The 17,726-nt window shown below is 33.3% G+C and overlaps 2 protein-coding genes across 2 annotated transcripts; one reads left to right on the top strand and one right to left on the bottom strand.

The window, feature by feature from the left end:
• The first annotated feature begins 9,211 nt into the window (after positions 1 to 9,211).
• LOC127093525 (probable protein phosphatase 2C 72) lies at positions 9,212 to 10,870 on the top strand. Its single transcript, XM_051032470.1, has 5 exons — positions 9,212 to 9,456; positions 9,584 to 9,889; positions 9,969 to 10,083; positions 10,163 to 10,386; positions 10,461 to 10,870. The coding sequence occupies exons 1-5, from the start codon at positions 9,280 to 9,282 to the stop codon at positions 10,671 to 10,673; spliced, it is 1,035 nt and encodes a 344-aa protein (XP_050888427.1). The 5' UTR covers positions 9,212 to 9,279; the 3' UTR covers positions 10,674 to 10,870.
• Positions 10,871 to 10,875: 5 nt separating this feature from the next.
• Positions 10,876 to 15,228, bottom strand: LOC127093526 (uncharacterized). Its single transcript, XM_051032471.1, has 4 exons — positions 14,880 to 15,228; positions 13,670 to 13,775; positions 12,049 to 12,192; positions 10,876 to 11,327 (listed from the first exon to the last, which is right to left on the bottom strand). The coding sequence occupies exons 1-4, from the start codon at positions 15,164 to 15,166 to the stop codon at positions 11,061 to 11,063; spliced, it is 804 nt and encodes a 267-aa protein (XP_050888428.1). The 5' UTR covers positions 15,167 to 15,228; the 3' UTR covers positions 10,876 to 11,060.
• Between the last annotated feature and the right edge of the window lie 2,498 nt (positions 15,229 to 17,726).

Below are 17,726 nucleotides of genomic sequence, written 5' to 3'. Positions count from 1 at the left end.
GTATACCAAGTGGTGATTTTCTAAAGGCATTTTGAAAGGTGTGAGGTGCAAAAAAAAATGTTTTAAGTTGTGAGCCAGCAATTAAGAGTTATACCGACCCAAGGTCTTTACGGGCATTTCCTATCCTTATGAGGGTAAAACTGTCCTTATTATTGAGAAATAAGTAGTTTTATCCTTTGGATGTAAAAGGGTCATCGTAGGGTCATCGATTGGTCATTGAAGGCAACAGTTATGAGGATACCTTAGCATTCGAAGGGACTATCATCATTTAACCGTAGGCAACATCGGAGGATCATCGAGGGACAAAGTTGTATATTCGAAGGCAACATCCGAGGGACTATAATTTATTTTATGATGATTTAACCGAAGGGTCTTTGCTAAGGGTATCCCCACATTCGCGGGACATGACCGTAATATCGTAATCGTAAGGCAACAAAGAGAGGTCCAAGATCACTTATTCAAAGGCAAAGTTTTACAATTAATTATATAATTAGGATGAAACTCCACATTAAAATTATTAAAAATAATATATTAAAAATTAATACATTAGAAATTAATACATTAAAAATTAATTTAGGGTGAAACTCCACAAGGGTATCCCACAAATAAAGTGGAATACCTAGCCAATAACCTTTTCCTGGGATATGTGAACCTTTACGAAACTCAAAAAAAGAGACATGTCAGAACACCAAATCAGGGTGCAATCGAAGATTACACCGGAGAAATATCACAACAATAAATAGGATAGGATGAATAATGCATGGCTATGATAAAACATAAAAAAAAAACAGAATAGAAAAGTCAGCTACTGTCTCGTTCGCCTCTGCTTCGCCTAGCGAAGGCCAGGCGAATATTCGCCCCAGGCTCGCCTAGCGATGTGCTAGCGAGCGGCCACGGATTTTGAATTTGAAAACAGCCCCATGTTAGGAACCTTGAATTTTTATGGCATTTAATCACAGGAACAGCATGGTCAAACATTCAGGGTATTCAGGCATATTTAAATTCACATACGAAAGCAAATTATATATCAACATTTAATCATGATGCATTATATATGCCAATATGGCCAATTGAAAGTATAAACAATAGAGATACGCAAACCTGTTTGCCAATTCAAGGTTGAAGGGGTTGATCACTTGTGGTATCGGAATGAGTTAGGCGGCGGGAATTGGGCGGCGGTGGCTTCGGTGCGGATGGGCTGCTTTCCGGATTTCTTTACTCTGAATTCTCCGGGTTGGCAGGGTTCCTATGCCAAAGTTTCTATCCGTCCTTCTCTGTTCTCTCTCTTTCTTTTTCCTCAAGATTTTGTTCCAAGGAAACCTCAGAGTATTTTGCTTCTCTTCCTTCTTTCTCCAGTGAATCTCCCAGTGTAAACTCCAAGTCTAACTCCCCCCTTTTCCTCTACTGAAACTTCAGTATTTATAGACTAATTTTGTGGGTAATGGGCTTGGAATGAGGGAGACCCAAGTCCAAAATAATTTGTTATATTTTATTTATTTATTTATTTTAATTATTTAATTAATTAATTAATTAATTAATTAATTAATTAATTTTTTTTTTTTTTTTTTTTTTTTTTTTAGGAAAAATGATGGGTAATTTTTGGGGTATGACAGCAAGAGTCGCCACCGACTTTTCTTTTATCCAATAAGGAAAGGTGGAAAAGAACAGGAAAGACCTCAATAGATTTTGGGTTCGGGAGGTACATTATACAAAGGGAAGGTGTTAGCACCCTTTGTATCCATGGTTATCCATGGGCTCTTAATTGCTGGATCACTTATATTTTTGTCTGAAAAGTGTTCGTGAATTGTTAAAAAATGTTTGAAAGGGAGTTTAACTTTGTAATGATTCTCGTATGAATGTATACAAAGTGTTATCCCATTTAATTTTGAAACTATTTAGAAAAATATAACCTGGCAATGATTCTAGTATGAATGTATACCAAGTGATGATTTTCTAGTATTTGCAAAGTGTGAGGGGTGGAAAATGTTTTAGGTTATGATCCAGTAATTGAGAGTTATACCTTCCTGAGGTCGTTATGGGCATCTCCTATCCTTATGAGGGTAAAACTGTCCTTACTATTGAGAAGTAAGTAGTTTTATCCTTTGGATGTTTAAGGGTCATCGTAGGGTCATCGATAGGTCATTGAAGGCAACAGTTGTAAGGATACCTTAGCATTTGCAGGGACGGTCATCATTTAACCGTAGGCTACACCGAAGGGTCATCGAGGGACAAAATCGTATTTTCGAAGGCAACATCCGAGGGACTATGATTTATTTTATGATGATTTAATCGAAGGGTCTTTGCTAAGTGTATCCCTACATTCGCGGGACATGACCGTTATACCGTAATACCGTAAGGCAGCAAAGAGAGGTCCAAGATCACATATTTAAAGGCCGTATTTTAAAGTCAATTAGGTGATTTAAGGTGAATCTCCACATTAAAATCAATACATTAAAATTAATACATTAAAATTAATACATTAAAATTAATTATTTAAAATTAATTAGGTAATTTAGGGTGAAAATCCACAAGGGTATCCCACAAATAAAGTGGAATACCTAGCCGGCCGTTTCTTCGGGAATATGTAAACCCTTACAAAATTCAGCAAACGGGTTAAAATACCGAAATAAAGTGCAATTGAAAATTGCACCACAAAATGAACACAACAGTCATAAAAATCAGGCCAAATAATGCAGAACTGTAATAAATCTTGGTTAGATAAACACAAGGCAGAACATAAAAGAAACAAAATAGCCACTGTCTCGTTCGCCCCTGCTTCGCCTAGCGAGGGCTTAGCGAGTGCTCGCTTCAGGCTCGCTTAGCGATGTGCTAGCGAGCGGCCACGGGTTTTGAATTTCAGAACAATACAATCTCAACCTGCTGCATGGCTTATGGCATTCAATTACAGAAATAGCATGGTCAAATATTCAGGGTATTCAGGCATACTTAAATTCATACATGAAATCATATTACATATCCGAAAGTTTAATCATGATGCCTTATATATGTAAAGATTATCGATTAGAAGCATAAAACATTAGTGATAGGCAAACCTGTTTGTAACTGAGCTTGGTATCGAATGGAGTTGGGCGGCGGTAGCTTCGGAGCGGATGAGCGGCCTTCAGGGTTTCTTTACTCGGAATGCTCTGAGTTAATCTCCCGGGTTTCTATGCCAGGGTTTCCGTCCGTCTTCCTCTCTGTTTTTCGTTTCTCCTTTTCATTACTGAAGTGCTGGTATTTATAATGCTCTTTTTTGTGACCTAATGGGCTCAGAGTGAAGCCCGAAATTTTCTGTTGTCTGTCAGCTTCGCTAGGCGAGCGCGTAGCGAACGTTTGCTTCGCTAGGCGAGCGTGTAGCGAACGTTCGCTAGGCGAGCGTGTAGCGAGCGCGTAGCGAACAGGCCAGTTTGGGCCATTTTCTGGATTGGGCCATTCGTGAGCTGGGCCTTCGTTCCTTTGGGATCAGTGTCATAAAAATGAGTCAGAGTGCCCTGACAAATGTCTTGAAATATTAATGGGCAAATTTTGGGGTATGACATCAACACATACAATGTTAAAATGTTGCAAGTGTTACTCAAACTCAAACATTCAATTTGAATACATGACTTTGCTCCATATATCCATAACATGCTCTTGCTTATTAGTCTCAACATACTCCCTGCACTTCAAACCAACGTTTATTGAAATATTGAATACACACTAAAGGTTGAATGAGAATGGAAACATACTTCAATTACATTCATCATAGCAAGTTTCTGATCCGTCACCATGACCTTGAGAAGCAATTTCTCGGATGTGAACAACTCCTTCAACTTCTCTAGTGCCCATGTGAAGTTTGTCTCTCTTTCATGTTTTAAGTTGACAAAATCAACCGAGAAAGTCAACTTGGTTGACATAACACCAACAATCTCAAATAGTGGGAGTTGATACCTATTGGTTTTATACGTACAGTCAAAGATCAAGACCAAGTGAAACATATTCAACAACTTTATAGAATCAGAATGTGTCTAGAATATGTCAACAATAACATTTAATTCCTCCATGTTTCTGGTCCAACGCACGTGCTTCTCATCATGAACTAAGGTCAACAAATATTAGATTTCCGTGTATGGACCTTTGATAGTAGACTGATATGTTTATCTTGTCTTATACACCTCTTGCATAGTCGTTGGATTATCATACATATTTTTAAATGTAGCCACTATAAACCTCAACGCACCATGCAGTACTTTGTCATGTTATTCACAAACTATCTTACCTCGACTTTTAGACGACATAACATGTCATGACCCTCTAAATCCTTAGCTACTTCATGGTTAACACAAATCTTAACTTAAAATTGCATTTATCTATTCTACTACAAGTGACTTCCTAATTTTATGGTTCTTTTAGTTTCGTCCCCTCTCACAATCCATTAATAATTTGTCTCTCCTGCCTCTTTGCACTCAGTGTGTTAGAACAAACAGTGACAACAATAATATGATGTTGTCTCCAAATAGTTTGTATCATAGATTCCATAACTCTATTAAAAAATTCAAAAATTCATATAAAACATGCAAATAAAACATACAAAGTTAGTGGTGAAAAACTGTGTAAAATCTGTAAGAGAAATATCTATATCAGACGCATTTATGGATAACATCATATGTAATTATCAAAATTTTAGAGAAAGATAAAAAAAAACCAGTATGCCCGACTTTTTAAAATTTTAGAAAAACAAAACTACCCACAAAATATTTTTAAAAATATAGTAAAAACGGACATCCAATTTTTTAAACATTTGATAAAAAAACGTCTTTTTCCTTTGGATTAGTAAAAATACACGGTCTTTTTCCTTTGAGAATAATTTTTTTTACAAAAACGGTAAATTTTGAGAAAAACATTTTTGCCATTAGTGAATTATGTGGAGGTGCGAAATAGAAATGTAGGGATGCTAGATAAGTTTCTCATACAAAAACCTAAAGCCCAAACAATGATCTTCTACATCCTAGGAGGCTCAAACTCAGTTTGACTTATTAAACAGTCTTCTCCTAAAAAAAAGAGAGGTTATTTTTGTAATTTGACTACCAATATTAGGGTTTCCGCAGAACTATATATTGGACATTCAAAGTCCCATTACAGCATCTGTTCTGTTTCTATTGCAATTACAATATTTTGTTTTCTTTTTTATATTCGAGATTCCTTGTTCCTTATCTTCATCTCTGTGAAAGATGAAGATCCTTGAAATAGATTTCAATCTTTAATTCATGTCTAACCGCATCCACAAGTTTTTATTGTTTCAATTTTGCGTCTTGTCCTGTTTTTGATCTTGAGATTTGTTTTTGTCTCTTTGAAATTAATTTGTTTTGTTGTTAATGTGTTTATTCTGAATTGATCTGTTATTAGGATTAGGATGGATTATGAATGAAAGGCTCTATTTTATGAGTCAACAGCAGGGGCTTTTATGTAATAGCCACCTGACTGCCGCTTAGAGCCAAAATGAAATGACCAGATGAAGATCCTTGAAACAAATTTCAATTGTTTCAAGATACAATTTATGGTTAAATTTTGTTAATAATTATTAGTATTGGTTTTGATTATGTTATTGGCACTATAGTCAGACACGGGGGCTTGTTGATTAATTTCAAAATAAGCTACCTTTTGCAGGGTGCCTATATGTAATTTGGCTATTCATTCACGATTGGAGGAACCTTATTTTTATGGTTACCTTCAAATTAGAACTAGCCACATTTTTCTTTTCTTTTATAAACCTCTAGCACGACCTTTGTCAGATTCAACAATCAAGCAATTGTCACCATGAGTATTTAAGCTTATGATATGATATCATACTAACAAATTGTATACCGTAGAACTGAATAGCACAAAACAGGTCATACACAACATATACAATGCATTCCACCCTATAAATTTATCTATAAAATATCAAAATTGAGTAATTTTTGAAATCGGAAACACTTGTTAAAACATATTAGCATAAAATATATGGATAATAAAGAAACCAAAAATTGCAAATAAAAAATAAAACACATCTAAACACCAAAGCTAGTCTCCTCTATGGGTTAACCTACCTAGGTTTAGATCAAATTTTTTTAAATTAGAAAAGGCCTAGATTTTTTAATAAGCATATTTAATTAAAAACAAGTATATTTAATTTAAAAAGTCTAGGCCTCAGCAGATCGGTATATTTAAATAATGCAAATAATTTTTTTATTATTATTATATTATGTTTTGTATTTTGAATTAAAATATATAAATAAAATCTGATTATCTTAGAGAACTTAAAAAAATAAGATAAAAGTCTTATGAATAATGTCATAAATTATTTTTAAAGTTCTTTTAAACAAATAGTTTCAGAAAATTTATACTAATAGATAAGTTATAAGTCAATGCAAACAAATTTTACAAATTTTGAATTGGTTTTTTAGATTGTTAGTCTATTTAAATATTATTTGAATTGTATATTTATCTATGTCTAAAATAAATAGGCTTTTATGTAGGCTAACATATTCAAAAAGCTCAGGCTTAGACCTAAAAATAAGCCTATAATAGACTAGAGGTCAGACTTAGGTTTCAATTTTTTTGACAGACCATGCTTAGGCTTAATATATTAGCAGACTATGTAGTGTTTGGACCTCGAATGTTTAGCCCATTAATACTTTTGGGTCTCGCTCCCTGAACTTCTCTAACAAGTGGTATCGGAGTTTATTGACTTGGTGGAGGAGCGGAAGTGGATCCTAGTGTGTTCCATACTCCATTGCGTTAAGGTTTTGGTTGAATATGTGGCGTTAAAGTCTCTTGGAATCATAAATGTTTAGCCAATTGACACTTTGGACGCTTCCAGACTCCCCAACACAATCTAAAAAAGTAAAGATCAACATCCTTTCCATGCATTAAAAGATAAGACTTTCTTCACTTGAGGACGAGCAAACTCATGAGCATTAATCAGGTGCAAAAATTGTAGGATGCCCAAAATATTATCACATGTATTTAATCAAAGAATGCCTAAAAAGAATGTTCACCTTGTCTAAAGGAGGTCTTGGTCTAAGATATATTAAGACAATAAACAAATCTAATTATTTATATCTTTGTTAGAAGTTGTTGACTATCAATACTCAATGGCCTTCTATGCTTATTAGTAGATACTTCAGACACAAAAAATTAATTATGCCTCATATTTCTTCTTCAATATGGTCTGACATTAAGCATTTTTTTTCCTTTCTAGAGGAACATAGTATACGACAAACTGGTAATGCAAAGAACATTGATTTATGGACTTATAGTTAATTGGAATAAAAAAATTAAAGATTTACACCTAGTATTGTCCGTGGATATTCAATTTATGCAATCTATTAAGATCGTACCAATTATTCAAGACATCAATCAAAACATTCATAAGGACTTCTTCATTTTGACTCCTAAAATTGTTGAAGATATTTTGAAGATTAACTTGTCATTTGATAATATTATTGCTGATAAATTCATTTGAACATAATATGTAAATAATGATCTATCTCTTAAAGATGTTTATGATTGTATCAAGAGCGATCACATGGAGCCATGGAGCCATCTTTGACAAAAATCATTTGTCATCCCTACATACCACTTGATAAGTTATTAGTGACTTGAAAACTAATTCATAATGTTATTGCAACAGAAAGACGTCTGATTCAAAATGGAATACATATGATTTTAATGTGCTATTTTTAATCATGTGAAAACTGCATATCACTTATTTCTTAAATGCAAGTACACTTTATTTTTTTTGCATTTGGTAGAGCAATTGGTTGGTATGAATGTTGATATAACTGTTTATGAAAGCGTATTGAATCTTGCATGTAGAAGTTGAAACTCTCAAATTCATAATTTGATCATGACTCTCAGTATAATAATTCTTTGAAAAACTTGGCACAATATATGATATCAGATTTCAAAATGATAAAATTAACTTTGATAGAGACATTCTTCATGTTAAATAATTAGTCTATATGACATCTACTTCTTTAAGGGGGCACATGTACTTATCAATTCACAAGTTCATAATTATTAAATGTTTTGATATCAGATGACGACCTCCTCCCGCACCTAAAATCATACAAATTAATGAGTATTTTTCTAGTCATAATTGGATTAAGTGCAATATGTATGGAGCTTCGAGAGGAAACCTGGAATATCAACTTGTGGTGGCATTTTAGGGATGATTTAGGAACATTCTTATGAGTTTTTTCGATTAAGATTGGAGTTTACACCTCATTTTAAGTTAAATTGCATGAAATCATATTTGTTATCGAATATGTTATCGAATATTTGTTATCAATATTGGTCATTCGTGCATTTTCTAATGTGAATATTATGCGTTGACATCTTTTAATTAAAAAAAAGAGTACTTTATACGCTATACGATCTTTTAAATTTAAGATATCTCACATTTTCATATAAAATAATATATGTACAAATAAATTAGTCAATACAGACTTTTTATTGATTAAGATTCACTTCATATTTGTGCTTTTAAATTTTTTTTGAGAGATAGATTGCATATTGTCTAACTTCATTTTTGATAACTTAGTTATATTTTATTCCATCCTTTTTATTTTTCCATTTTTGTTCAATAAATTACATTTATTAAAAAATATTGACTTGAACTTCAATTAAAATATTAATAAAAAAAATTAATTATTAAACAGAATTCAGCCCCCAATTTTATTTTATTTTTTACTTTCTCATCTTCAACTTTTACAAACTCAAAAAACGATAAGACATTTAGTTTGATACTCAAAACCTTTCTAACCACCTTAAAATTTAATTACCATAAGCATAAAAAGAATGAAAAAAGTTTAACTATCATTATAATAGAAGCATATATAAGAATGAAAATGCTAGATTGCCCTAAAATTTGCATATTGTAAGCCTTTCAATGTGAATCATACTGTCTCAATTGTTTGACTTTAGATTTTTCTATACACTTAACGGAATCCTTATATTATGTCTGTGGTGTCCTTTAAATGATAAGTACATGACATTGAAATTAGTATATAATAATTCATAACTATAGTTTTAAAATAGAAAGTCATACACCTTTGGTGATTGCTTTGGAAGAATAGATTCCAAATGTCCCTTAAGGCCATTATTGGGATAGCCCAAATGACCAACCAACCATTAAAAAATGTTAATTATTTGATATAAGAACATTTATTAAAGACAATTATTTGCTATATATTAGAATCCTCAAAGTCCTAAGGACTTATATTTATTAAAAATAATAATTGTAGAACAAGTAGAATGGGTATCTGCATATCCGTTGCATCTTCAGAGATCCATGGAATCCCTCAAGTTCATGATGAGAATGTCATGATATTTGAGGCAAATAAGGTTCAATATGAGACTAAGAGACTTTGTTCTGTTTACTCTAAACAAGGTACTAAAGGTCTCAATCAAGATGCTGCATCTCTCTACCAGGTTTGTCTCTCAATCAGAAATAATTTGCATGTCTCACAATATTCTCTTTAATTGAACATTTTTTTAAGTTATGAACTTTTTGTAACTCCCCCTCTCTTCTTTTTCCTTTTCTCATTTTCCTCAAAAGGATTATGGGATAGAAGATGGAGCATTTTGTGGTGTTTATGATGGACATGGAAGGAATGGACATATAGTGAGCAAAATAGTAAACAATGGTTTACCATCTCTCATATTGAGCCAAAAGAATGCTATTGAGGAGAATGATACAACAAAAAATGGTGTTAACAATAAACAAAACAAATTTTCAAATAACTTTATAATATGGAAAGAAGCTATTCTTGGTGCTTTCAATGTGATGGATGATGAGGTGAAACAACAAGAGAATCTAGATTGTTCTTGTAGTGGAACCACTGCTGTAGTTGTCATAAGACAGGTAAATTAACAAACTCTCAGATTTTTGAAATTATTTTCATATTTATGAAAAATATCATATAAACAAAAACAATCAACAGGGTAATGGTCTTGTCATAGCTAATTTGGGTGACTCAAGAGCAATCTTAGGGACAATTCATGATGACAAACTCAAAGCTATTCAATTAACTACAGATTTGAAACCTGGATTGCCTTGTAAGACTCTTCTCATAAACTAGCATGCAAGAAAATATATAAAAAAATCTTATATATTTATATCTAAATTAAAATGCAGGCGAAGCAAAGAGAATAAGAAGTTGCAACGGTTGTGTTTATGCGTTAAAGGAAGAACCACATGTCCAACGAGTCTGGTTGCCGAACGAGAATTACCCTGGCCTAGCCATGTCTAGAGCTTTTGGAGATTTCATACTCAAAGATCATGGTGTTATTGCCATTCCAGATATTTGGTATCACCCTTTAACATCAAATGACCAGTTTATTGTTCTTGCAAGTGATGGGGTATGTGTTATTATTATTTGCATACAACAGTTTTATTCTAAAAATGTGTAAATAATGTTTTCTTTTGCTTCTAGGTGTGGGATGTACTAAGTAATGAAGAGGTTGCATCAATTGTGTGGATGGTGGAAAGTGAAGAGGAAGCTGCAAGGGCAGTGGTGGAAGCAGCCACAGCTGCATGGGCTAAGAAGTATCCTTCTTCTAGGGTAGATGATTGCACTGTGGTTTGCCTTTTCCTACAGAAGAAACCACAAAACTTGGGGTATATGAAAAGTGGAAAATTAGGTTAAATTCCACTTCTACTAGTTCTTCTAGATAAAAGGCATGGCTACAAAATGTTGTAGAGCTTTTATTTTTGTCAAGTAGGATAGTGGCTAGAATTTCAAACTTTAAAATTGAATAAGTGGGATGTCGCAAGTTCGAACTCATACCCCTGTATAAAGTTTATTATTAAAAAAATATTTTCTATCGAAATTTGAAATGCCAATTAACTGTGTTAGTAAATATTCTATCTTTTCAACATAAAAGGCTAAAATCCTTCTTGACAACATCTAAATGGATCCATACTGCTACATCTGTGAACTTGTTTCCACAGAAACAAAAATAAGGCTCAAAAAGAGAGGCAAGAAGAATAAAAGTTGTAGAAAGAACTAAAAAATGTTAATTGGTACATCCATTCAGGGTAAGGTTGCATCATTACCGATACTTGTTCCAAGCAGCAGGTCATCATCGTAGGAAACAGGTATCCTTAATCGGTCGTGAACAGGAACGCGCTTCTCTTCAGAACCTGGTGGTTTAGGTTGATCTTGCAGTTGCGATGTGCAGGAAGTATTGTTAGAAACATTGTCCAGATGCCGGCTAGAAAATGTAAATGGCACCCCTTGAGAAGATTCCTCCTTTTGTTGCATAGGTGGCTGACTATAACTTAGCTGCCTGATTTGCTTCTGTATTATTATAAACAAGACAAGATGAGCAATCATGAAATAAATTAATTACTTAAAAGCAAATAATGATCTGAATGGACTTGGCAGATCGTTAATCAATGACCGGCTATTTTTAAGAGCAACTGAGCAAGACTAACAAATCATAATCTGCAGCTACTATCTTTGACGAAAGAGGCAGCCCAAAATTATCTAAACAGTATTCTTGGTTAAGAAAAAACAGAAATACTTGGTCCAAAAAAAAATTTAACCTGCTAATTCAAAAATCAGCAAACATGAAAGTCATGAACAATTTTCAGTTTTCCAGTATCACTTTTATGTTCACCTGGCTCAGTCTAATATATCAAATTGCTGCCAACAGACTTGTATGCTTAGACTCGCAATTGTAGAAAACAGTTTTGAAATCACTAACTTAATTTTGTCCACTTTTTTTCATGTTTGGGTATTGCTAAGAAAAATTGGATTTAGTCATCAGAACCCATTAGACTAAATGAGAAAAAAGTGGATTTTGCATTGGATTGATAATTTTATACTAAGTTTTACTTCAAACTTGCTTTTGAGATGATAGTTTGCAAACATAAATTGCTTTACTTCAAACTCATTAACAATCAACTTTAAAAATTCAAATTTGCTAATAATCACCCAATCACACACTTAGTCTATCATGTTATCATTGCATACAAAGAAAGTGTTAGGAAATAAAAAGTAAGAGCCAGTCACACACCTCATACTCCCTCGTTTTATTCATTATCTCTTTGTAGGCATTTGGTTCTCGAACTTTAATGATGTTCCACAATACACCACCCCCTGTCCTAAATCGCTTTCCATCAGCAGTCTTTTGGCCTCCACAAGACTGGATTGCATCTACCTGTGATTTTAACACTTCATTAAAATTTCAGAGCAAGGCAAATTTTACATAGCATTGATTAAAATTTCTCTAAATCCATAAGATTCATCACAATGTTTGGAAGCTTTAAACCAAAGGGGGTGGTGGTTAGGAGAACCAAAAAAATAAATGGAAACTCAGGTTGAGTCAATCAAAGGGAACGAGGAGCATGTGTGAAGATGGTTCTTCCTAAAATCAAAGGGATAAGCTGATCCGGAGGTGACTAGGCCGATGGTAGGATTGCTAGACAAGAAATTTGCTGGGAAACTCAGTATACATAAAAATGGAGGCTTCTGAAAAATCGACAACGTAGAGGGATTAACTGATCCAAAGACTTTTGAAACAGACTATGCACGCACTCACTTTGATGGTTAAGCATGTGAGACCAATTGTTATGCCATGACAATAGCAGCTTCAGTGATGAGAGAATGATGAAATAATCCGAACAAAATAATTCCATATTTTAAGTACAGTGAGAGCACAAGTCACGGAGGAAGGTAACGCTGATATGTTGTTGAAATAATAGGGACTTAGGAAATGGTGGAAAGGAGAGAACAAAACTATGAATAATTATATTGATAGTACCGTCAATATATTACAATAAGATGTGATATGATGTATTCCAAAATAGCAATCACCTTCCCTTATTTATACTCCTACAATCCTATTAGTTTACACTCACATTCCTATTAATAAGTAAACAAATATAATCGAAATACTCTATATATTACTATATGATAGAGTCAAGGTGTTGTAAAATATATTTCATATATTTTTACAGTATCCACACAACAGAACAGAACCGTCTATTGAAAAATCCAACTACATTTGTAAGCTTAGAACTAGGGTTGAGGAAACCGAAGAGAGTGTGAAAGGGCTAGTATAAGACACTAAAAATATCAATCCCTCTTAGCGATAAAAACCTCCATACAAATTACAATTAAAAGAAAACAGAATTCAGAGTTATGAAATCAGTAAGGAGAACAGAAATAAAAACAACCTAGAAATTAAAGATAATTCTAACAACTGTGTATGGGGCAGAGAACCATGCACCGGCAATCACCTCAAACTGCACCACAAAATATCAAACATTCTAATTTCTAAGCATTGAAGCCTCCATAAAATTAAAAGAACACAAAGGACCCATGATAATGAAATCAGTGTAAGAAGGACAGACATGTATTGGGAAGTAAAACGAGAATTAAGACCTTTTATTAAATATCATATCCTAAATGGCTATGATATTTAATAAAAGGTTCTAAAATATGGTCTGCAAATGCATTTGCAGTTTGCAGCAACAATATTGTGGTTTAGAAGGTTTCTACAATTTCATTGAGATTGCATTTGTCCACAATTTTATGCAATTTAGACAATCGTAAAGCAACCCTATTGCACTGAAATTTAGACCATGCTCTCAAGATGAAAAATCAACATTGCAGGAATAAAAGAGTTCCAATACCTCTTTGACGAGATCCCTCAACGCAGAAATCCCAAGGCAACCTACAGCTGTGTATACCATGTATAGCTTCTTCTCTTTCAATCGCCGGCATGTGTTTGTCACAAACCTGAAAATATCACTCACACAATTCACAATTTCATTAAATGTTTATTTATGTGATGTCGATAGGAAAAAACTAGGTAGCAATGCTTCGATTCATGATTAAACAAAATGGAACCGAGAAATTCAAAGCCTTTAAAATAATCAATAACTTAACAGAAGAAATACAAAATATCCTCCTGAACTGAACTAGAATGCCAAATAAGCTCATTTAACCATCACACACACGCGCGCGCGAGCAGTGTTATCAACGGTGGTAGGAGGATTACATCGACCAGCCAAAAATCTACAATGCAAACATGGCATTGTATCATGTGGCGAATATAATAGACATTGCAGCCTATGGCGGCTGGTGCAAAATCTAACAGGCTGGCAAAAATGTGACATCACTCTGCAAACAAGGAACAAGGAAGCGCTGACAGTTGAAAGAAACCATAATGTTCATTTGCCTTTTCAAATTTTAACAAATACAATACCATGTTAGGTAAATAAAAATAATATCATTTTAATAGTGTTCAAAAACACTGACCATAACACCTTGGAAAAAAGGTGTATATGTGTCGGTATCCGAAACTAACACCAACACTTGTAATTACTTTTAATTTATTCATTATTTTCAAATTGTTACCAGTGTCGACGTCTCAGCATCGGTGTCATGTTTCCGGTGTCTGTGCTTCATAATTTATTCATTTTTTTAAATTATTACCACTGTCGACGTCTCAGCATAGGCCGGTGCTTCATAGTTCACAATACCTTAAACTTCTAAGGTGCTTCATAGTTCACAATACCTTAAACTTCTAAGGTGCTTCATAGTTCACAATACCTTAAACTTCTAAGCTACCCATTTCTGTTATGATTGATAATGCATTTTTTAAAACTAATTTCACATGTTATAACAATATTGATTGGTGTTCCTATCATGTTTTCTAAAAGGTAAAGAGAGAGTCTTATGCTACTTCATACCATCAAAATAGTGTTAATTAGCTTTTTCTTACATTCAAAACAATCAGAATCAATAATATAACACACTCAAAATTAGGTATAAGATAAACAATTGAATAAAAACACAATAAAATTGAGAAAAACGGTAGAAATTAAACAGAGCGTGAACCTGTCAACTTCGATAGAGTCCGATCCTAAACCCTTTTTCTTCCTCTTGGTAGCTTTACGCCTGCGATTTCGACTGAGAGATTTTGGTTTTTGATTGGTATTACTGTCTGTTTCGTTAATGCGGTTATGATCTTTTGCTACGACACCGTTTTGATGATGACCTACCAATTCCCCTTCTTCAACATCAAGCAATTCCCCTTCTTCGACGTCAAGCATTTCAATGTCATCCAAGTTGTTGCCATCTTCGAAGAGAACGTCTAGAATGTTCTCACTACTACCCTCCTCCATCTTCAAACTCCAATGCTTTTGAAGTTGTAGTAGCAATGTCTAGCGTCGCTTATATATATACTTATATGTCAGTGTGTTATTTTTCATAGAAAAATAAATAAATAAAAATAATAACTCATTTTGGTTATTCAGTTTTCGGTGTGTTATTCATAGACTAATTTGAATATTATATTTTATTGAGAGGGTTATTTTTCCCACCCATTAGTTCTCCACGCTTAAAAATCACAAAAAAAATTGTGTTCAAATTATACACCATCAACATTTTACCACTTCATTTTATCCAAAAACATTTTAGAAGATTCGTATGCATAATAATCTTTATTTAAAATTTCAGAATTTTACGCTCAATAAATTTTACGTAGATGTACTTTTAAATGAATTTTAATTGATATATCTAGTGTAAAAAAAATCCATTCCTTCTTCATTCTTTATATGTTCAATAACATTTTTAGAGCTCGTGACTAAGAACCAACAAAGTCATTTTCAGATTTCAAATTTTTCATTTCCTTTATATTTTTGAATTGTGAATCTTGTGATGCGCCAATTGGGAAAATAGGTTCTTTAAAATGCATTAGGCTGTAGTTACATTCAAAATAGGTAGCTTGTATAGACATGCATTTACGTCTGTTGGTGTTTAGAGTATAATAGGTGAGTTTCTGATTTATCTATAAAATTACGCATTTTTACGGAGATGCATCTCCAGTTTTTGCCTTTTCTGTTTTACGGAGATGCATATCGGGAATTGACATGCATTGATTTTGATATAATTTTTTCGCCTTGTATTATAGGAACAATGGGTGAAAATCAGGACGGGCAGAGGCACAATCGTGTATCCCAACATGTGCTCGTTCGTAAATTACAAAAGAAATGAATAAAAATGAAGATAAGATTATAACAAAAATGTTGGAAATTACAAAAGAGTGTCAAAAGCTTAAGTCAAGAACTTTTAAAGAAAACAACAATTTGCAAGGAATTATAGTAGTGAAAGTGATGTCTTCTCTTGATACTCAAGATTATATTTATACTAATCCAAGGCTTAAATCACTTACTATTGACACTAAATTCGAGCTTAACAAACACTAATTATTAATCATAAAAGAAGTGGAGGTTACAAATGCCAAAAGGTCACAAAACACTATAAAAAGATCAAAGGTTTGTAACTACGTGAGTGTTGACACAGACCGTATCAGGCAACACGGGCTGGCTATATCAGCCTTTGGCTGCTTGTGTGGATGGAGCACCAAGGGGACAACACGGACCGTGTCATGGGACACATCCAGGCTGTGTTGGACTCAGAAAATTTGTACTGCAAAACGTCATTTTTGTGCAATCTTCAGTCTTTTTCGCCCTGATTCGCTCTATTGACCTCTTATTACCTTAAAACAAACACAAGACAAAAGTGAGTAAAAATGAATTAGAACGATTAAAACACACATGAAATTAAAGGGAAACATAACCAAGGAAATGATACAATTATCGCCTATCAAATACCCTCAAACTTGAATTATTGCTTCTCCTCAAGCAACAAGCTTGCTTAGAAAGAATTATGATCAAGCGATTTTCGGTTCTTCAAAAGCTCAAAAAGATGAAATCCATTTATACTAATACGTGGTTTTCTATTCCGACCTGCTAAGATTCAAGTTCCCTCATACTCATGAATAAGCATTATCGAAACACAAACCATAAAACAAATAAAATCAAAAGTTTTCTATTATGGTCACCTTTTTAACTATGTTTTGGAATTAAGTTTCTTTTCAATTTTCTTTATTTTTCTTTTTGACAATCAATTTAAGGCAATTTGAATTATGATAATCATCACATGCACAAGATCGATTGGGAATTTGTGTTTAGACACCATGTAAGCAACAATTGTTATCTTTATTTACCGATGAAATTACACATTTTTGTGTGCTTATTTGTTGTCCATTTTGGGACGACTTTTGGGATTCAACCACCATCGGGCTGAATAATCGGGCGAGGGTTACCCAATTTAGAAGGTGCATTTACCTTTGACCTCTTTTTCATCATTTTGGTTCTAAATTTGTTTTCTTAATCAATCATACATGACATGTGAATCTAAAGTATGCCGGACTATTATAATAAACTATTTAGGAAATACTTCTCAAGATCCGAGTACTATGGTACAAAACACATGCTAAAATCGTTACCTATTTGAGAAACTAAGGGTGTTCATGTAATAACGATTTTATCGGTTTCCACGGACCCCTAAACTTATCCAATCTTCATTACAAACTTATATACTTTATCAACAAAACAATCAAATTTAAGATATTTTTCAGAAAATAAAAAATTAATGGCTCAATTTTTGGGTGTTTTAATAACGGTATATGCAACTTATTCAATAAAAATTATCCTACCAGCACAAAATCATACAACAAACAAATAAGACAACAATTTCCAACATTATATAACCAAATTCTCTTAGCTCTTATTTTTATTTCCCTATTTTGGAGGTAAAATTTAGCCTTCTCATGCACCATTAGTCCATATGATTCACCATTGCGGTAAATCATCCCCATATTCAAAAGGGATTCCAAAT

This window comes from Lathyrus oleraceus, chromosome 6 (genome assembly GCF_024323335.1).
Source record: "Lathyrus oleraceus cultivar Zhongwan6 chromosome 6, CAAS_Psat_ZW6_1.0, whole genome shotgun sequence".
In the NCBI taxonomy this organism is placed as follows: domain Eukaryota; kingdom Viridiplantae; phylum Streptophyta; class Magnoliopsida; order Fabales; family Fabaceae; genus Lathyrus; species Lathyrus oleraceus.
This window is presented reverse-complemented; position numbering and strand designations above follow the sequence as displayed.